The sequence below is a fragment of the Myotis daubentonii genome, chromosome 1 (genome assembly GCF_963259705.1).
Source record: "Myotis daubentonii chromosome 1, mMyoDau2.1, whole genome shotgun sequence".
Taxonomy (NCBI): Eukaryota; Metazoa; Chordata; class Mammalia; order Chiroptera; family Vespertilionidae; genus Myotis; species Myotis daubentonii.
In genome coordinates, this window is record NC_081840.1 from 95,430,683 (window position 1) to 95,453,267 (window position 22,585).

Genomic DNA, 22,585 nt, shown 5'->3' on the forward strand with positions numbered 1-22,585 from the left:
ATTTTAAGTTATATTTAAGTAATATTTCTTCTTGTTTGGACTATAATGTAAAGCAAATGTATAAGTTATTAATTTTTACAGACTGCATTTTTATAGTAATTACCTATATAATATTAGACTTTAAGTGTTTTTATAAAAAGCTTTGAATGCCATTCTCAGAACAATTCTCTATTGTTGAAGGATTATTCCCATTTTTTAAGGTCCAGAGATTTTGTGATTTATTTAGTCACCACTCTATGATATAAATATAACTTGAAGTCTTCTGCCTCCAAATGCCATCATTTCTTTGTCCTATCTTAGTATTTGTTGCTTCATTTTCAATGTCCTGGTACTGTAACTAGTGAATAGCATGCTGTTTATCTTTTCAGGATATGGCTTTGGTTGCCCCTGAGGCTCCTTCAGAACAAGCCAGGCGAGTTTTTCAAACCTATGACCCAGAAGGTAAAATATTTTATTATTTTATTAACATTGACTTCGTGTTTTATATCTTTATACACTTGAAATAGGTTGATATTTACCTGAGTTCTAGTCACAAGAGTTGTTGGGTTATTGAATGAAACATAGGTTGCATTTCTTCAGCATTTTTTTTTATTATTGTTTTTTTTTTATTATTATTAGTTAAGGTATTACAAATGTGTCCTCATCCCCCCCATTAACCCCCAACCTCCCCCCACACACACAAACTCATGCTCCCATCCCCCCGTTGTCCATGTCCATTGGTTTGGCTTATATACATGTATACAAGTCCTTCTGTTGATCTCTTCCCCTTACCCCCGCCCTCCCCTACTTTCCTTCTGGTGATTGATAGCCTGATCGCTGTTTCTCAGTCTTTGGGTCTGTCCCTTTTCATCAGTCTATGTTGTTCTCTATAATCCACAAATGAGTGAGATCATGTGGTATTTATCTTTCTCTGACTGGCTTATTTCACTTAGCATCATGCTCTCCAGTTCCATCCATGCTGTTGCAAAAGGCAAGAGTTCCTTTTTTTTTTTACCGCAGCATAGTATTCCATTGTGTATATGTACCACAGTTTTCTAATCCACTCATCTGCTGATGGGCACCTAGGCTGTTTCCAAATCTTAGCTATGGTGAATTGTGCTGCTATGAACATAGGGGTGCATATATCCTTTCTAATTGGCGTTTCTGGTTTTTTGGGATATATTCCTAGTAGTGGGATCACTGGGTCAAATGGGAGTTCCATTTTTAGTCTTCTGAGGTAGCTCCATACTGTTCTCCACAGTGGCTGCACCAGTCTGCATTCCCACCAGCAGTGCAAAAGGGTTCCTTTTTCTCCACATCCTCTCCAACACTTGTTTGTTGATTTGTTGATGATAGCCATTCTGACAGGTGTGAGATGATAACGCATTGTGGTTTTGATTTGCATCTCTCGTATAATTAGTGATTTTGAGCAGGTTTTCATATGTCTTTCGACCTTCTGTATGTCCTCTTTTGAAAAGTGTCTATCTAGGTCCGTTGCCCATTTTTTTATTGGATTGTTTATCTTCCTTTTGTTAAGTTTCATGAGATCCCTATAAATGTTGGAAATTAAACCCTTATCGGTGGTATCATTGGTAAATATGTTCTCCCATGTAGTGGGTCTTCTTGTTGTTTTTTTGATGGTTTCCTTTGCTGTGCAAAAGCTTTTTATTTTGATGTAGTCCCATTTGTTTATTTTCTCTTTAGTTTCCATTGCCCTAGGAGCATTATCAGAGAAGAAATTTCTTCGGCATATATTTGCGATTTTGCTGCCTGTGGATTCCTCTAGTATTTTTATGGTTTCCCGTCTTACGTTTAAGTCTTTTATCCATTTTGAGTTTATTTTTGTGTATGGTGTGAGTTGGTGATCTAGTTTCATCCTTTTGCATGTATCTGTCCAATTTTCCCAACACCATTTATTGAAAAGACTGTCTTGACTCCATTGTATGCTCTTGCCTCCTTTGTCGAATATTAATTGGGCATAGTGGTTTGGGTCGATTTCTGGGGTCTCTATTCTATTCCATTGATCTATATGTCTGTTCTTGTGCCAGTACCAAGCTGTTTTAAGAACAATGGCTTTGTAATACAGTTTGATATCTGGTATTGAGATCCCACCTACTTTGTTCTTTCTCAGGATTGATGCAGCTATTCGGGGTCTTTTTTTATTCCAGATGAATTTTTGGAACGTTCGTTCTAGATTTGTGAAATATGCCGTTGGTAATTTAATGGGGATTGCATTGAATCTATAAATTGCTTTGGGTTGTATGGACATTTTGATGATGTTGATTCTACCAATCCATGAACACGGTATGTTCTTCCATCTGTTTATGTCTTCCTCTGTCTCTTTTTTCAGTGTCCTGTAGTTTTCAGCATATAAGTCTTTTACCTCCTTAGTTAAGTTTATTCCTAGGTATTTTAATTTTTTTGGTGCAATGGTAAATGGGATTGCTTCTGTAGTTTCACTTTTTGTAAGTTCACTATTGGTGTAAAGAAATGCCATGGATTTCTTAGCATTAATTTTGTATCCTGCTACATTGCCGAATTCATTTATTAAGTCTAATAATTTTTTGATGGAGTCTTTAGGGTTCTGTATGTACAGTATCATGTCATCTGCAAATAAGGACAGTTTTACTTCTTCTTTTCCAATCCGGATGCCTTTTATTTCTTCTTCGTGTCTGATCGCAATGGCTAGTACTTCCAGTACTATGTTGAACAGGAGTGGTGAGAGGGGGCATCCCTGTCTTGTTCCTGTTTTTAGGGGGAATGGTTTTAGTTTTTGCCCATTGATTATGATGTTGGCTGTGGGTTTGTCATATATGGCTTTTATTATGTTGAGGTATGATCCCTCAATTCCTATCTTGCTGAGAGTTTTTATCAAGAAAGGGTGTTGGATTTTGTCAAATGCTTTTTCCGCATCAATTGATATGACTATGTGGTTTTTTTCTCTCAATTTGTTTATGTGATGTATCACGTTTACTGATTTGCGGATATTGTACCATCCTTGTATCCCTGGGATAAATCCTACTTGGTCATGGTGTATGATCTTTTTGATGTGCTGCTGGATCCGATTTGCTAGGATTTTGTTGAGGATTTTGGCATCTATGTTCATGAGGGATATTGGCCTATAATTCTCTTTCATTGTATTGTCTTTATCTGGTTTTGGGATTAGGGTGATGTTGGCTTCATAGAATGAGCTGGGAAGTGCTCCTTCCTCTTGGATCTTTTGACATAGTCTGAGGAGGATAGGTTTTAGGTCTTCCTTGAATGTTTGGTAAAACTCCCCTGTGAAGCCATCTGGCCCCGGGCTTTTGTTTGCTGGAAGCTTTTTGATTACTGCTTCGATTTCCTCCATAGTTATTGGCCTATTGAGATTTTTAGATTCTTCCTGGTTAAGTTTTGGAAGGTTGTATTTATCTAGGAATATGTCCATTTCCTCCAGGTTGTCTAGTGTGTTGGAGTAGAGTTGTTCATAGTATTTTCTAACAGTCCTTTGTATTTCTATGGGGTCTGTTGTTATTTCTCCTCTTTCATTTCTGATTTTGTTTATTTGGGTCCTCTCTCTTTGTTTCTTGGTGAGCCTGGCTAGAGGTGTATCAATCTTGTTTATCCTTTCAAAGAACCAGCTCTTGGTTTTGTTGATCTTTTGTATTGTTTTTTTGGTCTCTATGTCGTTTATCTCCGCTCTGATCTTTGTTATTTCCTTCCTTCTGCTTACAGTGGGCTTTTTTTGTTGCTCTCTTTCTAATTCTTCGAGTTGTAGAGTTAGGTCATTTATTATCATTGTTTCTTGTTTCTTGCAGTAGGCTTGTAGAGCTATGAACTTCCCTCTCAAGACTGCTTTTGCTGTGTCCCATAGGTTTTGGATTGTTGTGTTTTCATTGTCATTTGTTGCCATGATGTTTTTTATTTCTTCTTTGATCTCACTGGTGACCCAGTCGTTGTTTAATAGCATGCTATTTAGTCTCCATGTGTTTGATTTTTTTGGATTGTTTTTGTTGTAGTTGATTTCCAGTTTTATGCCTTTGTGGTCTGAGAAGATACTTGATATGATTTCAATTTTCTTGAATTTGAAGAGACTTTGTCTGTGACCCAATATATGGTCTATCTTTGAAGATGACAAATGTTCACCTGAGGAGAATGTATATTCTGTGGCTTTGGGGTGAAATGTTCTGAAGATGTCAATTAATTCCATCTGATCTAGTGAGTCATTTAGGATTGATGTTTCTTTGCTGAGTTTCTGTTTAGAGGATTTGTCCAGTGGAGATAATGGGGTGTTAAGGTCCCCTACTATGATTGTATTGCTGTCAATCTCTCCCTTGATCTTCTCCAGAAGATTTCTTACGTATTTGGGTGCTCCTATATTGGGTGCATATATATTTACCAGAGTTATTTCTTCCTGTTGGACTGCTCCCTTTAGTATTATGAAGTGGCCTTCTTGATCTCTTTTTATGTCCTTCACTTTGAGATCTAATTTGTCAGATATAAGTATTGCTACCCCGGCTTTTTTTTCACTTCCATTGGCCTGAAAAACCTTTTTCCATCCCTTCACCATCAGTCTGTGTGCGTCTTTTTTTCTGAGGTGGGTTTCCTGTAGACAGCAGATATATGGGTCATGTTTTCTTATCCACTCATTTACCCTATGCCTTTTGACTGGGGAATTTAATCCATTTACATTTAAAGTTATTATTGATAGAAACTTGTTAGTCGCCATTTTTGTTCTTTACCGCTGCGTTCCTTCTTTGTTTCCTGTTTTTTTCTATTTACAGCAGACCCTTTAGCATTTCTTGCATTGCTGGTTTGGTTGTAATAAACTCCCGTAGACCGTTTTTGTCTGAGAAGCTCCTGATTTGACCCTCAATTTTGATTGATAGCCTCGCTGGGTATAGTATTCTTGGATTCTGACACTTCCTTTGCATGACTTTGTATATTTCATTCCATTCCCTTCTTGCCTGATGTGTTTCTGTTGAGAAATCGGTCGCTAGTCTGATGGGGGATCCTTTGTAGGTAACTTTCTGTCTCTCTCTGGCTGCTTTTAAGATTCTTGCTTTGTCGTTGGTGTTTGCCAATTTAATTATTATGTGCCTTGGTGTCGGTCTTTTTGGGTTAATTTTGTTTGGGACTCTGTGAGCTTCTTGGATTTGTGTGAGTTTTTTCCTCCCTATATCAGGGAAATTTTCTGTTACTATTTTTTCAAACAGGTTTTCTAGTCCTTGCTCAGTTTCCTCTCCTTCTGGCACCACTATTATTCGGATGTTGTTTCGTTTAGCATTGTCCCAGAGTTCTCTTAGGCTCTCTTCCTGCTTTTTAATTTTTTTTTCTAGAAGCTGTTCTGTTTGGGTATTTTTTTCTACCTTGTCTTCTAGCTCGCTGATGCGATCCTCTGCTTCTTCTAGTCTACTGTTGATGCTTTCTATTGAGTTCTTTATGGCAGTGATGTTGTTTTTCATTTCTTCTTGGTTTCTCTTCATTTCCTCTTGGTTCTTCTTCATTTCCTCTTGGTTCCTACACATATTGTTGAATTGGTCTTCCATTCTTTTCATCCACCTTATGGCCATTACTCTGAATTCTTTCTCTGACAGGTTGCTTGCCTCCATTGCCTCGATTTCGTTTACTTCCTTTTCTGATGATGCCTGTTTTTCTTTCATATTTGGGTTGGTTCTTTGTTTCACCATGATTTCTCTTCTCAAGGTGTTTGGTTATGTAGTTCTCTCTCTGCTGCGCTGATTCAAAGGCACAAAATACAACACAACAAGGCACAACGTAAAAGGCACCGAACTAAATGCATTAACGATATTAATAACCCCAAATAAAGGTGACCCCCCCAAGCGAAGAGAATAAGGGGATAAAGAAGAAAAAAAGAGAAAAAGATTAAAGAGAAAAATAAAAAACAAAAAGGAGTGCCGAAATGAGATTGGGAAAAGGGAGAGAGAAAGAAAAAAAAAAAAGCCAAAAAAATAAACAAAAACAAAAAACAACAACAACAACAAAATTAAGAGAATGAAATAGAGGTGGGGAAGAGGCTATTTGTATGGGGAGAGCGAGGGATTGGAAATTAGATATATAAGTAGGGTGAAATTTAGACAGTGTGTAGAAAGAAGGAATAGGTAAAATCCAAAGCAGGAATAGGGTAAGAGAAACAGGACAACAAAAGGGGAAAAGTGAGGAAGAGAGTTTTGGCTTAAGGGTAAATGTGAGATAGAGAGAAATGATGCTAAAGGAACGATGAAAATAGAGTGTAGAACACTAATCCCAAAATAAAATAAAGAAAAATAATAAAAAAAATAATAAAAAATAAAATGATACTTGAAAAAATGGTAAAAGGATAGCAATAATACTGGTTAAAAAAATGTAGTAATTAAAAAGGTAAAATCAGGTGATGAAAAAAATAAAAAATAAAAATAAAATAAAATAGGTTCTTGATGAAATGGTGAAAAAAGAATTTAAAAAAAAATATATAAAAATATTCGGAAGTGAAGGTGCTTCAGATCTTCCACTTTTCTTTTTGGCACGCCTCAGTCCCGCCAGGCATTCAGGGGAGTGTTGAACTTCCGTGCGATACACTGTCCCTCCGTGCAGTAAACCACAGACCTGATTTTAAGGCAGGTTGTATTTGTTTACCAGACTCCCTTTATTTGTGATCACAAAAGAGACAGTTCGTGGCTCTGCCTCTGGGTGGCAGTGTGTCTGGATTGACCTCCTAGGCTATTAGTCCTCTCTATCAGTAGGGTTTTTTTTTTTTTTTTTTCCTCTATGGTATTCGGAACTGATTCAGGAAAGACCACTGCCCAGAGCTGGTTCCTTGCCACTGCCCGCTGTTTCCCAGGCTCCCCAAAAAGAACTTTCCCCTACAGGCTCTGCGAATGACCCCAACTGGGGAATCCCATGCACTGGGTTTAATAATCAAATGCACGGATCAAAGGGGAACTGTAACAAGAGCCTGATAGTTGTGTGAATTCGCAAGCCTCTACCTTCCAGGTCTGCGCACAGTCTCCGCGCGCAGTTTCCGCGCGCCCACTCGCCCCTGGCACCAAGCAGCCAGCAGATTGGCAAAGTCCAAGGCTGCTCCTTTACATCCAGTCCAGCTATGGGCTCATTTTTCGCGTTCCCTTCTGCCAGCAGCCCTGTGGGGCCCCTTCCCCACTCGCGGGTCACGCTGGTCCCAAGGGCTGCGGACTCTGTGGGGCGCAGATTCTGCCCTGCGCGCGCGTGCTCGGTCCTCCCTCCAACCCGAACTGCAAACTGCACCTTTAGGGGATGTCCAACCTTTCCGTGAGAAGAAGCAGTACTCGTCTGAGTTCAGGCAGTCACGCTGCTTGAGATCCCTTGTTTCCAGGTTAGTAGCTGGTCTCTGGATGCCGGCAACAACCACCCAAGATGGCGCAGTCTCCGCCGCTCAGCTGGAGCACCACGAGAGGCTTCAGCCGCAGTCTCCAACCGACCTTTTTTTTTTCCTGGGGGTTCTCGGTCTTTCCTAGCTGCAGACAGTCTCTCAGCTGAAAATCCTCTGCCTATTCGGGCTGAATGTTACCCGTTTCAGCTGCTCACCCTTATCTGCTCCAGGACAAGGCACAGGACACGTCTGCTTATACCTCCGCCATTTTGGATCCCTCCTCCAGGGGAGTCTTCTTCTTCAGCATTTTAAATGGGAAAATGGAAACAAAAAGGGATACCTAAGTGCTCATCAAGTTCTGACATGGTATGAGGTTTGCGTGTTTCTCAGGGTACTGAATTATGGCTACTTGAATCTTCATTCCTTATACTCAGTGTCAAATGGGAAAATACCACCTTCTGAAAAAGCTCTTTGAAAAGTTAAGTCATTTCCATGCTTTTTCATTTACTTATTAAACAGCTCTTCCAGAATATTTTTTATGTGAGATATAATTGACATGTAACAGTCTGTAAGTGCAAGGTATACAACGTGTTGCTTTTACATATTTATATACTACAAAATCATTGCTACAGTAGTGTTAGCTAACACCACTATAATATCACATAATTTTCTTTTTTATAGTGAGAATAATTAAGTCCTATTCTCTTAGCAACTTTGAAATTTATAAAACTGTATTGTTAACCATAATAACTATGCTGTGTATTAGCTCTCCAGAACTTATTTCTCTATTAGTTGCAAGTTTCTACTTTCAAACAACATTCCCATCTCCCTCAGGCCCTGGTAACCACCATTCTACTACTTTTACAAATTCAGTTCTTTTAGAATTCTACATATAAGTATAGGATTTGTCTTTCTCTATCTAACTTCTTTCAATTACTATAATGCCCTCAAATTCCATTCATGTTACAAAAGGCAAGATTTTCTTATTCCTCCTGTCTGAATAATGTGTGTGTGTGTGTGTGTGTGTGTGTGTGTGTGTGTTTGCGTGTGTGTAATCCATTTCTTTATCCATTTATCTGTTGATGGGCACTTAAGTTGTTTCTATATCTGGGCTATCATAATGCTGTAGTGACTATGGGCGTGCACAGATCTCCTTAAACTACAGATTTGAAGTCCTTCAGATATATACCTAGGAGTTCAATTTTTGAGAAACCTTACCTTTTTCTTTAATGGGTGTACTATTTTACATTCCCACCAATAGTGTACAAGGGTTCTCTTTTTCTATACATCCTTACCAACATTTATCTCTTATATTTCTGATAAAAGCTATCCTAATTGTTCTAACAGGTGAGGACTGATACCTCACTGTGATTTTGATTTGCCTTTTCCCGATAAATAGTGATATTGAGCATCTTTCCATAAACCTATAGGCCATTAGTATGTCTCCTTTTTTTTTTTTTTTTTAAGATTTAATGAGCACCTCTTTTTTTACAAATTTATCTTTATTGTTAAAAGTATTAAAGATGTCCCTTCCCCCTACCCTCATTAATCCTCTTTCTTCCATCGTGCTCCAGTCCCCTCCCCAGGCCTTCCCCCACACTATTGTTTATCCATGGGCTATGCGTATATGCATGTTAGTTCACTGGTTAATCTCATACCCCTCACTCCCCTTCCGTCTGAAATATCTGAGTCTGTTGCATGCTTTAATGTCTCTGGATCTATTTTGTTCATTAGTTTATTTTGTTAATTAGATTCCACATATACGTGAGATCATGTGATACTTGTTTTTCTCTGACTGGCTTATTTCTTTTTTTTTTTTTTTCATGTTTTTATTTTTTTTTTAATTAAATCTTTATTGTTCAGATTATTACAGTTGTTCCTCTTTTTTTCCCCCCCCATAACTCCCCTCCTCCCAGTTCCCGCCCCACCCTCCGCCCTCACTCCCCACCCACTGTCCTCATCCATAGGTGCACGATTTTTCTCCAGTCTCTTCCCGCATCTCCCACACCCCTTTCCCCCCCAAGAATAGTCAGTCCATTCCCTTTCTATGTCCCTGATTCTATTATAATCAACAGTTCATTCTGTTCATCAGATTATTAATTCACTTGATTCTTAGATTCACTTGTTGATAGATGCATATTTGTTGTTCATAATGTGTATCTTTACCTTTTTCTTCCTCTTCCTCTTCTTAAAGGATACCTTTCAGCATTTCATATAATACTGGTTTGGTGGTGATGAACTCCTTTAGCTTTTCCTTATCTGTGAAGCTCTTTATCTGACCTTCAATTCTGAATGATAGCTTTGCTGGATAAAGTAATCTTGGTTGTAGGTTCTTGGTATTCATCACTTTGAATATTTCTTGCCACTCCCTTCTGGCCTGCAAAGTTTCTGTTGAGAAATCAGCTGACAGTCGTATGGGTATTCCCTTGTAGGTAACTGAGTGTCTTTCTCTTGCTGTTTTTAAGATTCTCTCTTTGTCTTTTGCTCTTGGCATTTTAAATATGATGTGTCTTGGTGTGGTCCTCTTTGGATTCCTTTTGTTTGGGGTTCTCCGTGCTTCTTGGACCTGTAAGTCCATTTCTTTCACCAGGTGGGGGAAGTTTTCTGTCATTATTTCTTCAAATAGGTTTTCAATATCTTGCTCTCTTTCATCTTCTGGCACCCCTATAATTCTGATGTTGGTACGCTTGAAGCTGTCCCAGAGGCTCCTTACACTATCCTCGCATTTTTGGATTCTTTTTTCATTTTGCTTTTCCGGTTGGATGTTTTTTGCTTCCTCGCATTTCAAATCATTGACTTGATTCTTGCGCTCCTCTGGTCTGCTGTCGGGAGTCTGTATAATATTCGTTATTTCAGTCCGTGTATGCTTAATTTCTCGTTGGTTCCCCAATATAAGATCGAGGGTCTTATTAGTTTTCGTGTAGATCTCATTAAGTTTATCGACAGCTTCTAAACAGTTCTTGAGAGACCTTAAAAGTGTGGTTCTGAACTCTATATCTTCCATTGACAATTTTGTCCTGTTTCTTTGTCTCCGCATTTTGTTATGCTTCCTTGGTGCACCCCCTAGTGGTCTTTGTTCGCAGTCTTATAGTTAAATCTTGATTGTTGTAGCTAATTCCAGGGAGGGTTTGACCTCCAGGCCAAGTGGCTATGAGAATCAGCTGTGTCAGCAGTGAGAGAACTTCTGTCCTCTAGGGAGGTGCTAATCTAGCCTTTGCCTGAGGCTATCCGGCAAATGCCTCTGTGCAGGGCTTGGGTGGGGCGGGTCGCACAGGATCAACAGGGTGGGCCGGAGAGAGCAGTTATGGCGGCTCTCAGTCCTGTCCCCAGGGGCTCTGCCTCTCTGAGTCCCAGCACCCGCTGCAAAGCTGGGAGAGAAAGCTGCACTCGCTCTGACCGAAGCCAGACAGTCCCGCTTCTCCCGTTTGAGTCTGGGTCCCTAAAGACTCGCCCGTATCTGGTGCTCAGAGTCTGTGACTCCCTCCCGATTGAAAACAACAACCTCGCCCTCCGCCGCCAGCCCGCTCCGAGCACTCCGCACCTCAGAATTTGACTTCAGCACTGCGCCTCCTCTGAGTGTCCGTGTGCGTTTCTCTTTCCTCCTAGTTGTAGGACTTCCACTCAGCCAGCGTTCCTGTGGTTCTGGGTGATGTCCGTTCCGTGTTTTAGTTTCACTTTTGAAGTAGTTGTTCAAAGCAGCAAACTCCGGCGTTAACCTATGCCGCCATCTTGGTTCTCTCCTGGCTTATTTCAGTTAGTATAATACTCTCCAGGTCCCTCCATACTGTCTCAAAGGGTAAGAAATCCTTCTCTCTCTCTCTCTCTCTCTCTTTTTTTTTTACAGCTGCATAGCATTCCATGGTATAAATGTACCTCTGTTTTTTAATTCATCTATCCATTGATGGGCACTTGGGCTATTTCCAGAATTTAGCTACTTTAAATAACACTGCTCTGAACATAGGAGTGCATATATTCTTTCTGATTGGTGTTACTGGCTTCTTAGGATATATTCCTAGAAATGGGATCACTGGGTCAAATGGCAGTTCCACTTTTAATTTTTTGAGGAAAATCCACACTGTTTTCCATAGTGGTTGTACCAGTCTGCATTCCCACCAACAGTGTACTAGGGTTCCTTTTTCTCCACATCCTCACCAGTACTTGTTTGTTGATTTGTTGATGGTAGCCATTCTGGCAGGTGTGAGATGGTACCTCATTGTTGTTTTAATTTGCATCTCTCTGATGATTAGTGACTTAGAGCATTTTTTTCAGATATTTCTTGGCCATTGTATGTCCTCTTTGAAGAAGTGTCTATTTAAGCCTTCACCATTTTTCAATTACACTGTTTGTCTAACCCAGTGGTTCTCAACCTTCCTAATGCCGCAACCCTTTAATACAGTTCCTCATGTTGTGGTGACCCCCAACCATAAAATTATTTTCGTTGCTACTTCATAACTGTAATTTTGCTACTGTTATGAATTGTAATGTAGATATCTGATATGCAGGATGTATTTTCATTGTTACAAATTGAATATAATTAAAGCATAGTAATTAATCACAAAAAACAATATGTGATTATATATGTTTTCTGATGGTCTTAGGCGACCCCTGTGAAAGGGTCGTTCAACCCCCAAAGGGGTTGCGACCCACAGGTTGAGAACCGCTGATCTAACTGGTGTTGAGTTGTATGAGTTCTTTGTATATTTTTTAAATTAACCCCTTATCAGATGTATCATTGGCGAATGCATTCTCCCATACAGTAGGTTCCCTTTTCATTTTGAGGCTGGTTTCTTTTGCTGTGCAAAAGCTTTTTTATTTTTATGTAGCCCCATTTGTTTATTTTTCCCTTTGTTTCTCTTGACTTAGGTGATGTATCTGTGAAAATTCTGTTATGTGAGGTATCTGATATTTTGCCTGCCTATGCTTTTTTCTAGCATTTTTATGGTTTCATGACTTCCATTTAAGTCTTTTATCCATTTTGAGTTTATTCTCGTGTGTGGTGTAAGTTGGTGGTCTAGTTTCAGTTTTGTTTTGTTTTGTTTTGTTTTGTTTTGTTTTGTTTGTTTTGCATATACCTGCCCAATTTTCCCATCACCATTTATTGAACAGACTGTCTCTATTCTGTTCCATTGACATATGTGTGTTTATACCAATACTATTCTGTTTTGATTACTATAGGTCTGTAATATAGTTCAAAAACAGGGGATGTGATGCCTCCAGCTTTGTTCTTCTTTCTCAATATTACTTTGGATATTTGGGGTCTTTTGTGGTACCATACAAATGTTAGGATTGCTTGTTTTAGTTCTGTGAAAAATGCCTTGGATCTTTATAGGGATTGCATTGAATCTGGAGATCTCTTTGGGTAGTATGAACATTTTAACACAATTAATTCTTTCAATCCATGAGCTTTCCATTTATTTGTGTCTTCTTCAATTTCTTTTATCAGTGTTTCATAGTTTTTAGTGTTCAGGTCTTTTATTCCCTTGGCTGACTTTATTCCTAGATATTTTATTCTTTTTTAAACAATGGTTAATGGGATAGATTTTTATTTCTCTCTGATAGTTTATCAGTTTATAGAAATGCAAGAGATATTTGTATATTGATCTTATATACTGCAAGTTTTGAATTTGTTTATTCTAACAGGTGGTGTTTTGTTTTCGTTTTTGTTTTTTTGGTAGAGTTTTCAGGCCTTCCTATCTATAATAATAAAAGCTTAATATGTTAATTAGACCAGACATCCTTCTGGACGACCTTCTGGACAAAGCTGGGGCTGTGAGGGAAGCCTGGGTTCCAGGTGCCTGCTGGGGGCTGGAGTAAAGCCTGGGTCCCGGGTGCCAGCGTGAAGTCCGGGTCCCAGGTGCCAGAGGGAAGCTGATGCCAGCAGCTGGGGAAAGGAAGGCCTATTCTTGCATGAATTTCTTGCATTGGGCCTCTAATATATGATATTACTAGAGGCCCAGTGCACGAATTTGTGCATGGGTGAGGTCTGGCTGGCCCACTCTGATGGGGGCCGATTGGGGCCAGGCCAGTGGGGGGGAGGGGCCATGGGCGGTTGGCCAGTCAACCTCACCCCTGATCGGGGTGGGGGGGCAATAAAGGGTGGGGCCGGCAGGGGCCACGGGAGGTGGGCTGGCCGGCCCTGCCCCCGATCTGGGTGGGGGGGCTGATCAGGGGCTGGGCCTGCCGGGGGGAGGCGCCGCAGGAGGTTGGGGGTGCCGATAGGGGTCCTGATTGGGACAGTTGGCTGCCACAGTGCACATCATAGCGACTGGTTGTTCTGGTTGTTCCATTGTTCTGGTTACTTGGCTTTTATATATATAGACTAGAGGCCCGGTGCACAAAAATTTGTGCACTCGGGGGGTAGGGGGGTCCCTCAGCCCGGCCTGTGCCCTCTCGCAGTCTGGGACCCCTCGGGAGATAACAACCTGCTGGCTTAGGCCCGCTCCCGGGTGGCAGAGGGCAGGCCCAATCCCTAGGTGCAGCCCCTGGTCGGGCTCAGAGCAGGGCTGATCAGGGGGTTGGGATGCCTTCCCCTGTCACGAACAGAGCAGGGCGGATAGGGAGGTTGTGGCCCCACCCCCTGTCACACACAGAGCCATGGGCGATCAGGGGGTTTGGGTGCTGCCCCCTGTCACGCTGATCCTGGTGCCGGGAGGCCTCTCTGCTCTGCTGATCCTGGTGCTGGGAGGCATATTACCCTTTTACTATATAGGATAGAGGCCTGGTGCATGGGTGGGGGCCGGCTGGTTTGCCCTGAAGGGTGTCCTGGATCAGGGTGGGGGTCCCACTTGGGTGCCTGGCCAGCCTGGATAAGGGGATGGTGGCTGTTTGCAGCTGGTCACACCCCCTTCAGGGTGGGGGTCCCCACTGGGGTGCCTGGCCAGTCTGGGTGAGGGGCTGAGGGTTGTTTTCAGGCTGGCGGATGACTGAAGCTCCCAACACCTCCTTTTTTTCTTTTTTATTCTGGGCCAGCTTTAGCTCTGAGACTTGGCTCCAGCTCTTAGGCCTCGGCTGCTAAAAGCAGGTATCTGGTTTGTTTGGGTCCTATAATCGAAACACTGTTTCAACTCCAGCTCTGAGATCCCGGCTGGCTGAAAGCAGGTTTCTGGGGTTTTGTTTAGCTTCTATATTTGTAACAATGTTTCAAACTGCAAGCTCAGAGGCCGACAGTGGCAGGCGGGGAAAGTTGGCTTCCTCCGTCACTGAAGCAAGCAAGCCTCATGTTCGCTTCAAGCTGCCTGGCTGCCGGCCGCCATTTTGGCTGGCAGTTAATTTGCATATCGCCCTGATTAGCCAATGGGAAGGGTAGTGGATGTACGGCTAATTACCATGTTTCTCTTTTATTAGATAGGACTAGTGTCTTGGTGCACAAAATTCATGCACATTAAAAGGGGATTGACTAGAGGAAATATTTTAATATTGCTATTTGTCCTTCCTCTATAATAGAAGTGTCAGAGATGAAAGAAAATTAGTAAAATGTATATGAAAATCTTCCTCCTGTCAGAGTCTGGGGTGCGCTGTGGGACCCAGAGTCAAGTCCCTGCCTATGCACATGTGCCTCAAAATTGCGTGAGTTCCAGACCCGGCCACCACCGCCCCCCCCCCCCCCGCCCATTGGGCTAGATCCAGACCTGGCTGGTCTTACCCTTGTCAAGCCCCACTGGGCGGAGGGCATGGCCTGAGGTTCCTCGGCCTGGTGCCGGGGCAGGGGGAGCAGCCTGAGGTCCCTCCGCCTGGCGCCCGGGTGGGGGGATGGCCTCAGGTACCCTGGCCTGATTCCAGGGCAGGGGGTGCGGCCTGAGGTCCCCTGTCAAGCCGTGCTGGGCTGGGGGGGCATGGCCTGAGGTCCCCTGGTCTGGTGCCAAGGCGGGGGGTGCGGGCTGAGGTCCACCATCAAGCCCTGCTGGGTGGAGGGGCGAGGCCTGAAGTCCCCTGTCAAACCCTGCTGGGGGGGTTGTGGATTGAGGTCCCCTGGCTTGGCGCCAAGGTGGGGGGTGCAGCCTGAGGTGCCCTGGCCTGGTGGTGGGGCGGGGTGTGTGGCCTGAGGTTCCCCGTCAAGCTCTGCTGATCATTTTTCTTTACTTCCTTCTACTAATTTTGTTTGTCTCTTTCTAGTTCCTTGACATAACTATCCTAACTTTACCCCTCAAAATAGTTTTGAATTTGACTATATATTCAACTTGAACAGTGAGTTTTATATTTTCATGTTACTAATTTGTGTCCTTTTTTTCAGCTTATAGAATTATCTTTAGTATAGGGCAGGTCTCATTTTAAAAAATATCCTCAGCTTTTGTTTATCTCAAACGTCTTTATGCCACCTTCATTTCTGAATGACAACTTACCTGGATAGAGAATTCTTAGTTGACAATTATTTGTTTTGAACACTTTGAATATATAACTGTCTCTACAGGCCTGTTAGGTTTCTGCTGAGAAATCTGCTTATAGTTTTATCAATATTCCCTTGTATGTGATGAATATTTTATCTTTCTGCTTACAAAATTCTCTATTTGTCTTTGATTTGAGAGAGCTTGATAATGTTATGGGGTCTCTGTATTGAATATCTTTGGGGATCTTTGAATCTCCTATACTTGGATGGTCATATCTCTCTCCAAATTTGGGAAGTTTTCATTCATTATTGCTTTAAGTAAGTTTTCTGTTCCTTTATCCCTCTTTTCCAAGACTCCCATAATACAGATATGCTTATTCTCTGTGGTCCCCACAATTCATTTAGGTTTTCTTCACTCTTTATTTTTTACTGACTTAATATTCTGATATCTGCCCTCACAGATATTTTCTTCCACCTGATTGAGTCTGCTGTTCAAGCTACCTATTGGGTTTTTTATTTCATTCACTGTATTCTTAACCTTGAGAATTTCTGTTTAGTTCTTTATTATGATTTCTATTTATTTGTTAAACTTCTCATTTTGAAGTCCATTGGTAGTTATGTTGTTTTGAAGCCTTTGCATTTGTGTACTAATCCTATCTAATAAAAGAGAAAAATGGTAATTGGCGTACGACGATACCCTTTTCATTGGCTAATCAGGGCTATTTGCAAATTAACTGCCAACTATGATTGGCAGTTAACTGCCAACAAGATGGCGGTTAATTTGCATATGTAGGCACAATGCAGGGAGGCGAAAGGGAAAGCAGGAAGAAGCCCCCTGCCACTGACAGTGATCGGAAACCCAGGGGGGGCTAAGAGCTGGGGGGCAGGGCAAAGGCGGCCCTGGGGCCACCTTTGCCCTGCCCCCCAGCCATGATCGGAGAATCAGGCGCCTTTTCCGCCCTGGCCAGTGATAGCAGGAAGTAGGGGTGGAGCCAGCGATGGGAGCTGGGCACAGTCGAAGCTGGCAGTCCCGGGAGCTAGGGGTCCCTTGCCTGGGCCTAAAGCGGAGCCCACGATCGCGGGGCCGCTGCAGCTGCGGGTCCCCGCTGCCCGAGCTGGACGCCTCTGTCGGAGGCCTCAGGCCTGGTCAAGGGGCCGATCCGGTGATTGGTGATCGGAGGGTGATGAGGGTCAACTCCTCTGGCCGAGGCATCAGGCCTGGGTGGGGGGCGGAGCCGGGGATTGGGGGGATATGATGGTCCCCTTGCCCAGGCCTGAAGCCTGGGTCAGAGGCGTCAGGCTTGGGCAGGGGGTAGAGCAAGCGATCAGAGGGAGATGGGGGTCCCCTGCCCAGGCATGATTCCTGGGCCAGAGGCCTCAGGCCTGGGCGGGGGCCAGAGCCAGTGATCGGGGGGAGATGGGGGTCCCCTGTCCAAGCCTGACACCTCTGGCGGAGGCGTCAGGCCTGGGCAAGGTGCCGATCAGGCGATCGGAGGGTGATGGGGGTCTACGCCTCTGGCCGAGGCATCAGGCCTGGGCAAGGGGCCGATCCTGCGATTGGAGGGTGATGGGGGTCAACGCCTGAGGGTTCCCAGTATGTGAGAGGGGGCAGGCTGGGCTGAGGGACACTCCCCTCCCCACACACACCCAGTGCACGAATTTCGTGCACCGGGCCCCTAGTTATAATATAACTAAAGTATAATAGCTGAGTCACTTTAAAACCACATCATACGTTGAATTCCATTGTAAATACCATGTAGAAATTTAAGTTGTTGGATCAGTGAAGTCCATTGGAACTCTGAAAGGACTCAATTATCTTTATGAACACACTTTATTCTATGTTAAAACTTTTACTCTTGAAGATCTGCTCTTTTCATTTCTGAAAATTTGACTCACAGAACTTCTAGGAATAGTCATGTGCCACATAATAATTGGGATGCATCCTGACAATGTGTCATTAGGATATTTCTATTTTGTCCTTGTACAGACATCATAGAGTGTACTTATACAACCCTGATGGGATAGCCTACTACTATTATTGTATATGCTATAATTTTCTATGACTGGCAGGGCAGTGGGTTTGTTTATAACAGCATCACCACAACATGAGTAATGTTGTGCTATGATGTTAGGACAGCTACAACATCACTAGGCAATAGGAATTTTTCAACTTCATTAAAATCTATGGAACCACCATTGAATATGCTGTTATATGGCACAAGACAGTATGTCTATTCTCTTAGTAGCAGTATAACTTTTAGTTCCTTTTAGGTCTATAAATCTGTTTTCTTATATATCAAATGAGAATAATGAGACCTATTTCTTAAGAGTCAACCTGAAGATGAATAATGTTATAGAACATACCCTGTCCAATGCTTAAAACATAGTAGGTATCTATAAATGTCAATTCCTCTCTCTCTCCACCTCATTTTCATTGGTGCTTGTATTGCTGATTTGACTGAGTTGTTTTCTTCCACTATGCTTTTTCCATAAGTTAATACACACACAAGTTTATTTGCTCTTGGACTTAATAATATTTTAAATGCTAGATAACATTTCATTCTAAATCTTTAGATAGGAAGTAAAATAGACTTACCACTGAATGAAATTAGCCTTAGAGTAAATCAGCAGCTTTGAGTCATTGCCATGTGAAGCACATTGAACTATATAATGGATGGTGACAAATTTACAATCATTCTCTTGCCACTTTGAATCCTCTGATAAAAATAAAAAGAAAGAAATCATTTCTGTTCCTAAATATATCCAATATATTTTGAGCTAAGGGTCAAACTTCTTCCTAAAGCATAGTTTTCATAAACTATAATAACAAGTTAATATGAGAAAGTAAGATTGATGTTAATAGTGTTAAGATTCGAAGAAATGGTGTGATTATAATAAACCTAGATTAGTCAGCAAGCTATCATGAAGACCTGAGGAAGAATTGCATTGGCAAATGGAAGCTAAAAGAGAAGAAAGTGGTATGTGTGTGTGTGTATGTGTGTGTATATATACACATATATATGTGTATATATATACACACACACGTATATAAAGATACACACACACACACACACACACACACATATACTAGAGGCCTGGTGCACAAAAATTTGTGCACTGGAGTCGGGGGGGTGTCCCTCAGCTCCACTTGTGCCCTCTCACAGTCTGGGACCCCTCGGGAGATAACGACCTGCTGGCTTAGGCCCGCTCCCGGGTGGCAGAGGGCAGGCCCAATCCCTAGGTGCAGCCCCTGGTCGGGCTCAGAGCAGGGCCGATTGGGGAGTTGGGGTACCACCCCCTGTCATGCACAGAGCAGGGCGGATTGGGAGGTTGCGATGCCACCCTCAGTCACGCTCAGGGTAGGGCCTATTGGGGGGTTGGGGCACCGCCCCCTGTCACACTCAAGGCAGGGTTGATGGGGAGGTTGGGGCGCCACCCCCTGTCACGCACAGAGCAGGGCCGATCGGGGGGTTGTGGTACCACCCCTGTCACATACAGAGCCGGTGGATCAGGGGGTTGGGGCGCTGCCCCCTGTCACACACAGAGCAGGGCCGATCAGGGGGTTGGGGAACTCCCCCCTGTCACGCACAGAGCAGGACCAATCAGGGGGTTGGGGAGCTCCCCCCTGTCACACACAGAGCAGGGCGGATCGGGGGTTGGGGCGCCGCCCCCTGTCACCCACAGAGCAGGGCCGATCAGGGGGTTAGGGCACTTCCCCCTGTCACAATCAGGGCAGGGCCGATGGGGAGGTTGCGGCTCCACCCCGTCACACACAGAACAGGGCCCATGGGGGGGTTGGGCGCCACACCCTGTCACACACAGAGAGGGCCGATCAGGGGGTTGGGGATCTCCCCACTATCAGGTACAGAGCAGGGCCGATCAGGGGCTTGGGGCGCCTTCCCCTGTCACGAACAGAGCAGGGCGGGTAGGGAGGTTGTGGTCCCACCTGCTGTCACACACAGAGCCGCAGGGCGATCAGGGGGTTTGGGCGCTGCCCCCTGTCATGCTGCTCCAGGGGCCAGGAGGCCTCACGGCTTCGCTGATCCCAGTGCTGGGAGGCCTCGCCGCTCCGCGTGACACAGGGGCAGTGAGGCCTCGCTGCTCCGCTGATGCCAGTGCCAGGAGGCCTCAAGGCTCCGCTGATCCCAGGGCCGGAAGGCCTCACGGCTCCGCTGATCCCGGTGCTGGGAGGCATATTACCCTTTTACTATATAGGATAGAGGCCTGGTGCACGGGTGGGGGCCGGCTGGTTTGCCCTGAGAGTGTCCTGGATCAGGGTGGGGGTCCCACTTGGGTGCCTGGCCAGCCTGGATGAGGGGATGATGGCTGTTTGCAGCTGGTCACATCCCCTTCAGGGTGGGGGTCCCCACTGGGGTGCCTGGCCAGTCTAGGTGAGGGGCTGAGGGCTGTTTTCAGGCTGGCGGGTGACTGAAGCTCCCAACCCTCCTTTTTTTCTTTTTCTTTTTTAATTCTGGGATTTATTTACCTTCTGTGGCTGTCACTGGAACTGAGAGCCGGCTTTAGCTTGAGGCTCGGCTCCAGCTCTGAGGCCTCGGCTGCTGAAAGCAGGTATCTGGTTTGTTTGGGTTCTGTAATTGAAACTCTGTTGGAACTCCAGCCCGCCAGCTGGCTGAAAGCATGGAGTTTGTTTACCTTCTATAATTGCAACATTGTTTCTTAGAGTGCAAGGTCAGAGCCCAGCAGGCGGGGAACCTTGGCTTCCTCCTTCACTGGAGCAAGCAAGCCTCCTGTTCACTTCAGCTGCCTGGCTGCCGGCCGCCATCTTGGTTGGCAGTTAATTTTCATATCACCCTGATTAGCCAATGGGAAGCATGTCAGAGGTATGGTTAATTACCATGTTTGTCTATTATTAGATAGGATATATATAAATAATAAATTTCTGGTTATTTCATGCTAGCGATTTATATGTATGAAATTGCCAGCAAAATATTTGACCTGAGTGAAAAGACAAGGCAGAAGAAAAATAATTTGTAGTGTTTGCTAGAGGCAAGAGGTTATTTGAATTTTATAAAAAGTATATTTCAGAGAATGAGTTGAGCAGTTTCTGTGGCATACCCTCTTAAGGATTTATTTAAGGTTATATGTTTTTTTTCCTGCCATCTCAAACTCTGTTTGAGATGTCATCTTTTCTATATCTCATATTCCAAAGGAGAGTACCACTTTGCAACTCTACAAAGACATATATAAGTGCTTGTTCTATTTCAGGATATGTTTCTACCCATACTAATATAAATTACAGTATGAGATGTAAAAGCCTTCCAGAATGGAATATTATAAGATGAAGTACTAGTATGTATGATGGTATGATGGAAAAGCTGTATATATCCCAGAATTTCTAGTCAGGTCTTAATAGTGCTGCTTAATTTTTATTTGAAGTGCAGGTCTAAGATATCAAACATACTCTTATCCCACTGTAACTACCACATACGATTACAAAACTAAACATATGGTTTTCATGTGATCTGCTTTTTTAGATACCCCTACATTTGTGTCATTGGTGAAAATTTTAGAACTGAAATTAAAACTGAGTGAATGAGTTTCTTGAGAAAGGAAACATCTTCTAAAGAAATGATCAAAAGATCTTAAATGATAATAATTTATTGAATAAAGGCATAAAGAAATGTCTTCAGAGCAAGGAATATTCACAGATAGGAGACCTGAACTTCTAAAAAGCTAATGTTATAACGCTGATTTTAAAAAATCCAACAGGAATGCAAAGGTACTAAAACTAAGGTTTTACAAGTAGGATACAATTGTCATAAACAATAGGTTTGTTTGCTTTTTGCAAAATAAAAATTGTAAAATATTTTTTAATTGATTTCAGAGAGAAAGGGAGAGAGAGAGAGAGAGAGAGAGAGAGAGAGAGAGAGAGAGAGAGAGAAAGAGAAAGAGAAACATCAATGGTACGAGAGGATCACTGATTGGCTGCCTCCTACATGCCCTCTACTGGAGCCCACAACCCAGGCATGTGCCCTTGACTGGAACCCTTCAGTCCATAGGCCAACACTCTATCTACTGAGCCAAACCAGCTAGGGCACAATTTTTTTTTTTTTAATCATTAATGAGATAGCAGGCTTGTACTATTCATTTTCTTCTACCAATTTACAAGGGAAGTTAGAATTTCTTATATTACCAATACTAAAAGTATAACCAGTGGCAATTTTTCAGAATTGAGTCCTCATAGATACTGTACATATGAAAATAAATTTGCCCTGTTTTTACTAGAAAAAGAGAATTATTGATCAAATAAAATGGTTTTCATCTATATAGTTTTGTGTGACAATTTAGCAGCACTATAAGCTGAATTAAGAAGAAAGCATTAAAACTTGTTCGGCCACCTTGGAAAAAGTATCTCCTTCTATATATTACTTATCATGTTATGGTTTAACTCTATATAGTTCATTCTAAGAAGGAGGATTAAAAATAAAATTTTCCATTTTTAGTCTATTTAGTTACTCAGAAACTAATCTGTTAATCTAATTTTATTTTTTCCCCAAACATATATTTTCTTCTTTCAAGATTTAAACAAATCAGGCTTTCTCAGAACACTTAATATACTTACCGTTCTTACAAGCTTCTGGGTAGTTCCACTTTCCGTTTAGCAGAGGCTGCTATGGGGACAATTGTTCTTTGTCACCCTCTTCAGAATATTTATAGAATAATTGACCTAGAGGGAAGCTGAAGAAAAGAGAATTTGATTTCTGGTACCCATGAATATTTTTGTGCTTATTGCTCCTGCCCTGGCTGCTACTCATGTGTTTGATAGTTAGGTATACCCGTTTAGCACTGTTAGCACCATGCTTTAGGTATATTATGAATTAAATGGACTTGTGCAGGCTAATCACTACTTATAGCATCGACACTATGAAACTACATTTTTCAGTGTTCTAAACAGGTGATTTATTAATGACCTTTTGAAACATACCCCTGATTTA

The 22,585-nt window shown here is 42.7% G+C and overlaps 1 protein-coding gene across 5 annotated transcripts in view; it reads left to right on the forward strand.

Annotated features, from left to right (window-relative positions):
• Positions 1-22,585, forward strand: part of MINDY3 (MINDY lysine 48 deubiquitinase 3) — a 120,753-nt gene that overhangs the window by 79,329 nt on the left and 18,839 nt on the right. For all 5 annotated transcript variants that reach the window (XM_059711579.1, XM_059711586.1, XM_059711570.1 and 2 more), the window contains one exon: positions 369-441. In XM_059711579.1, coding sequence (XP_059567562.1) covers positions 369-441 — 73 coding nt within the window. The remainder of the gene's footprint in view (positions 1-368; positions 442-22,585) is intronic.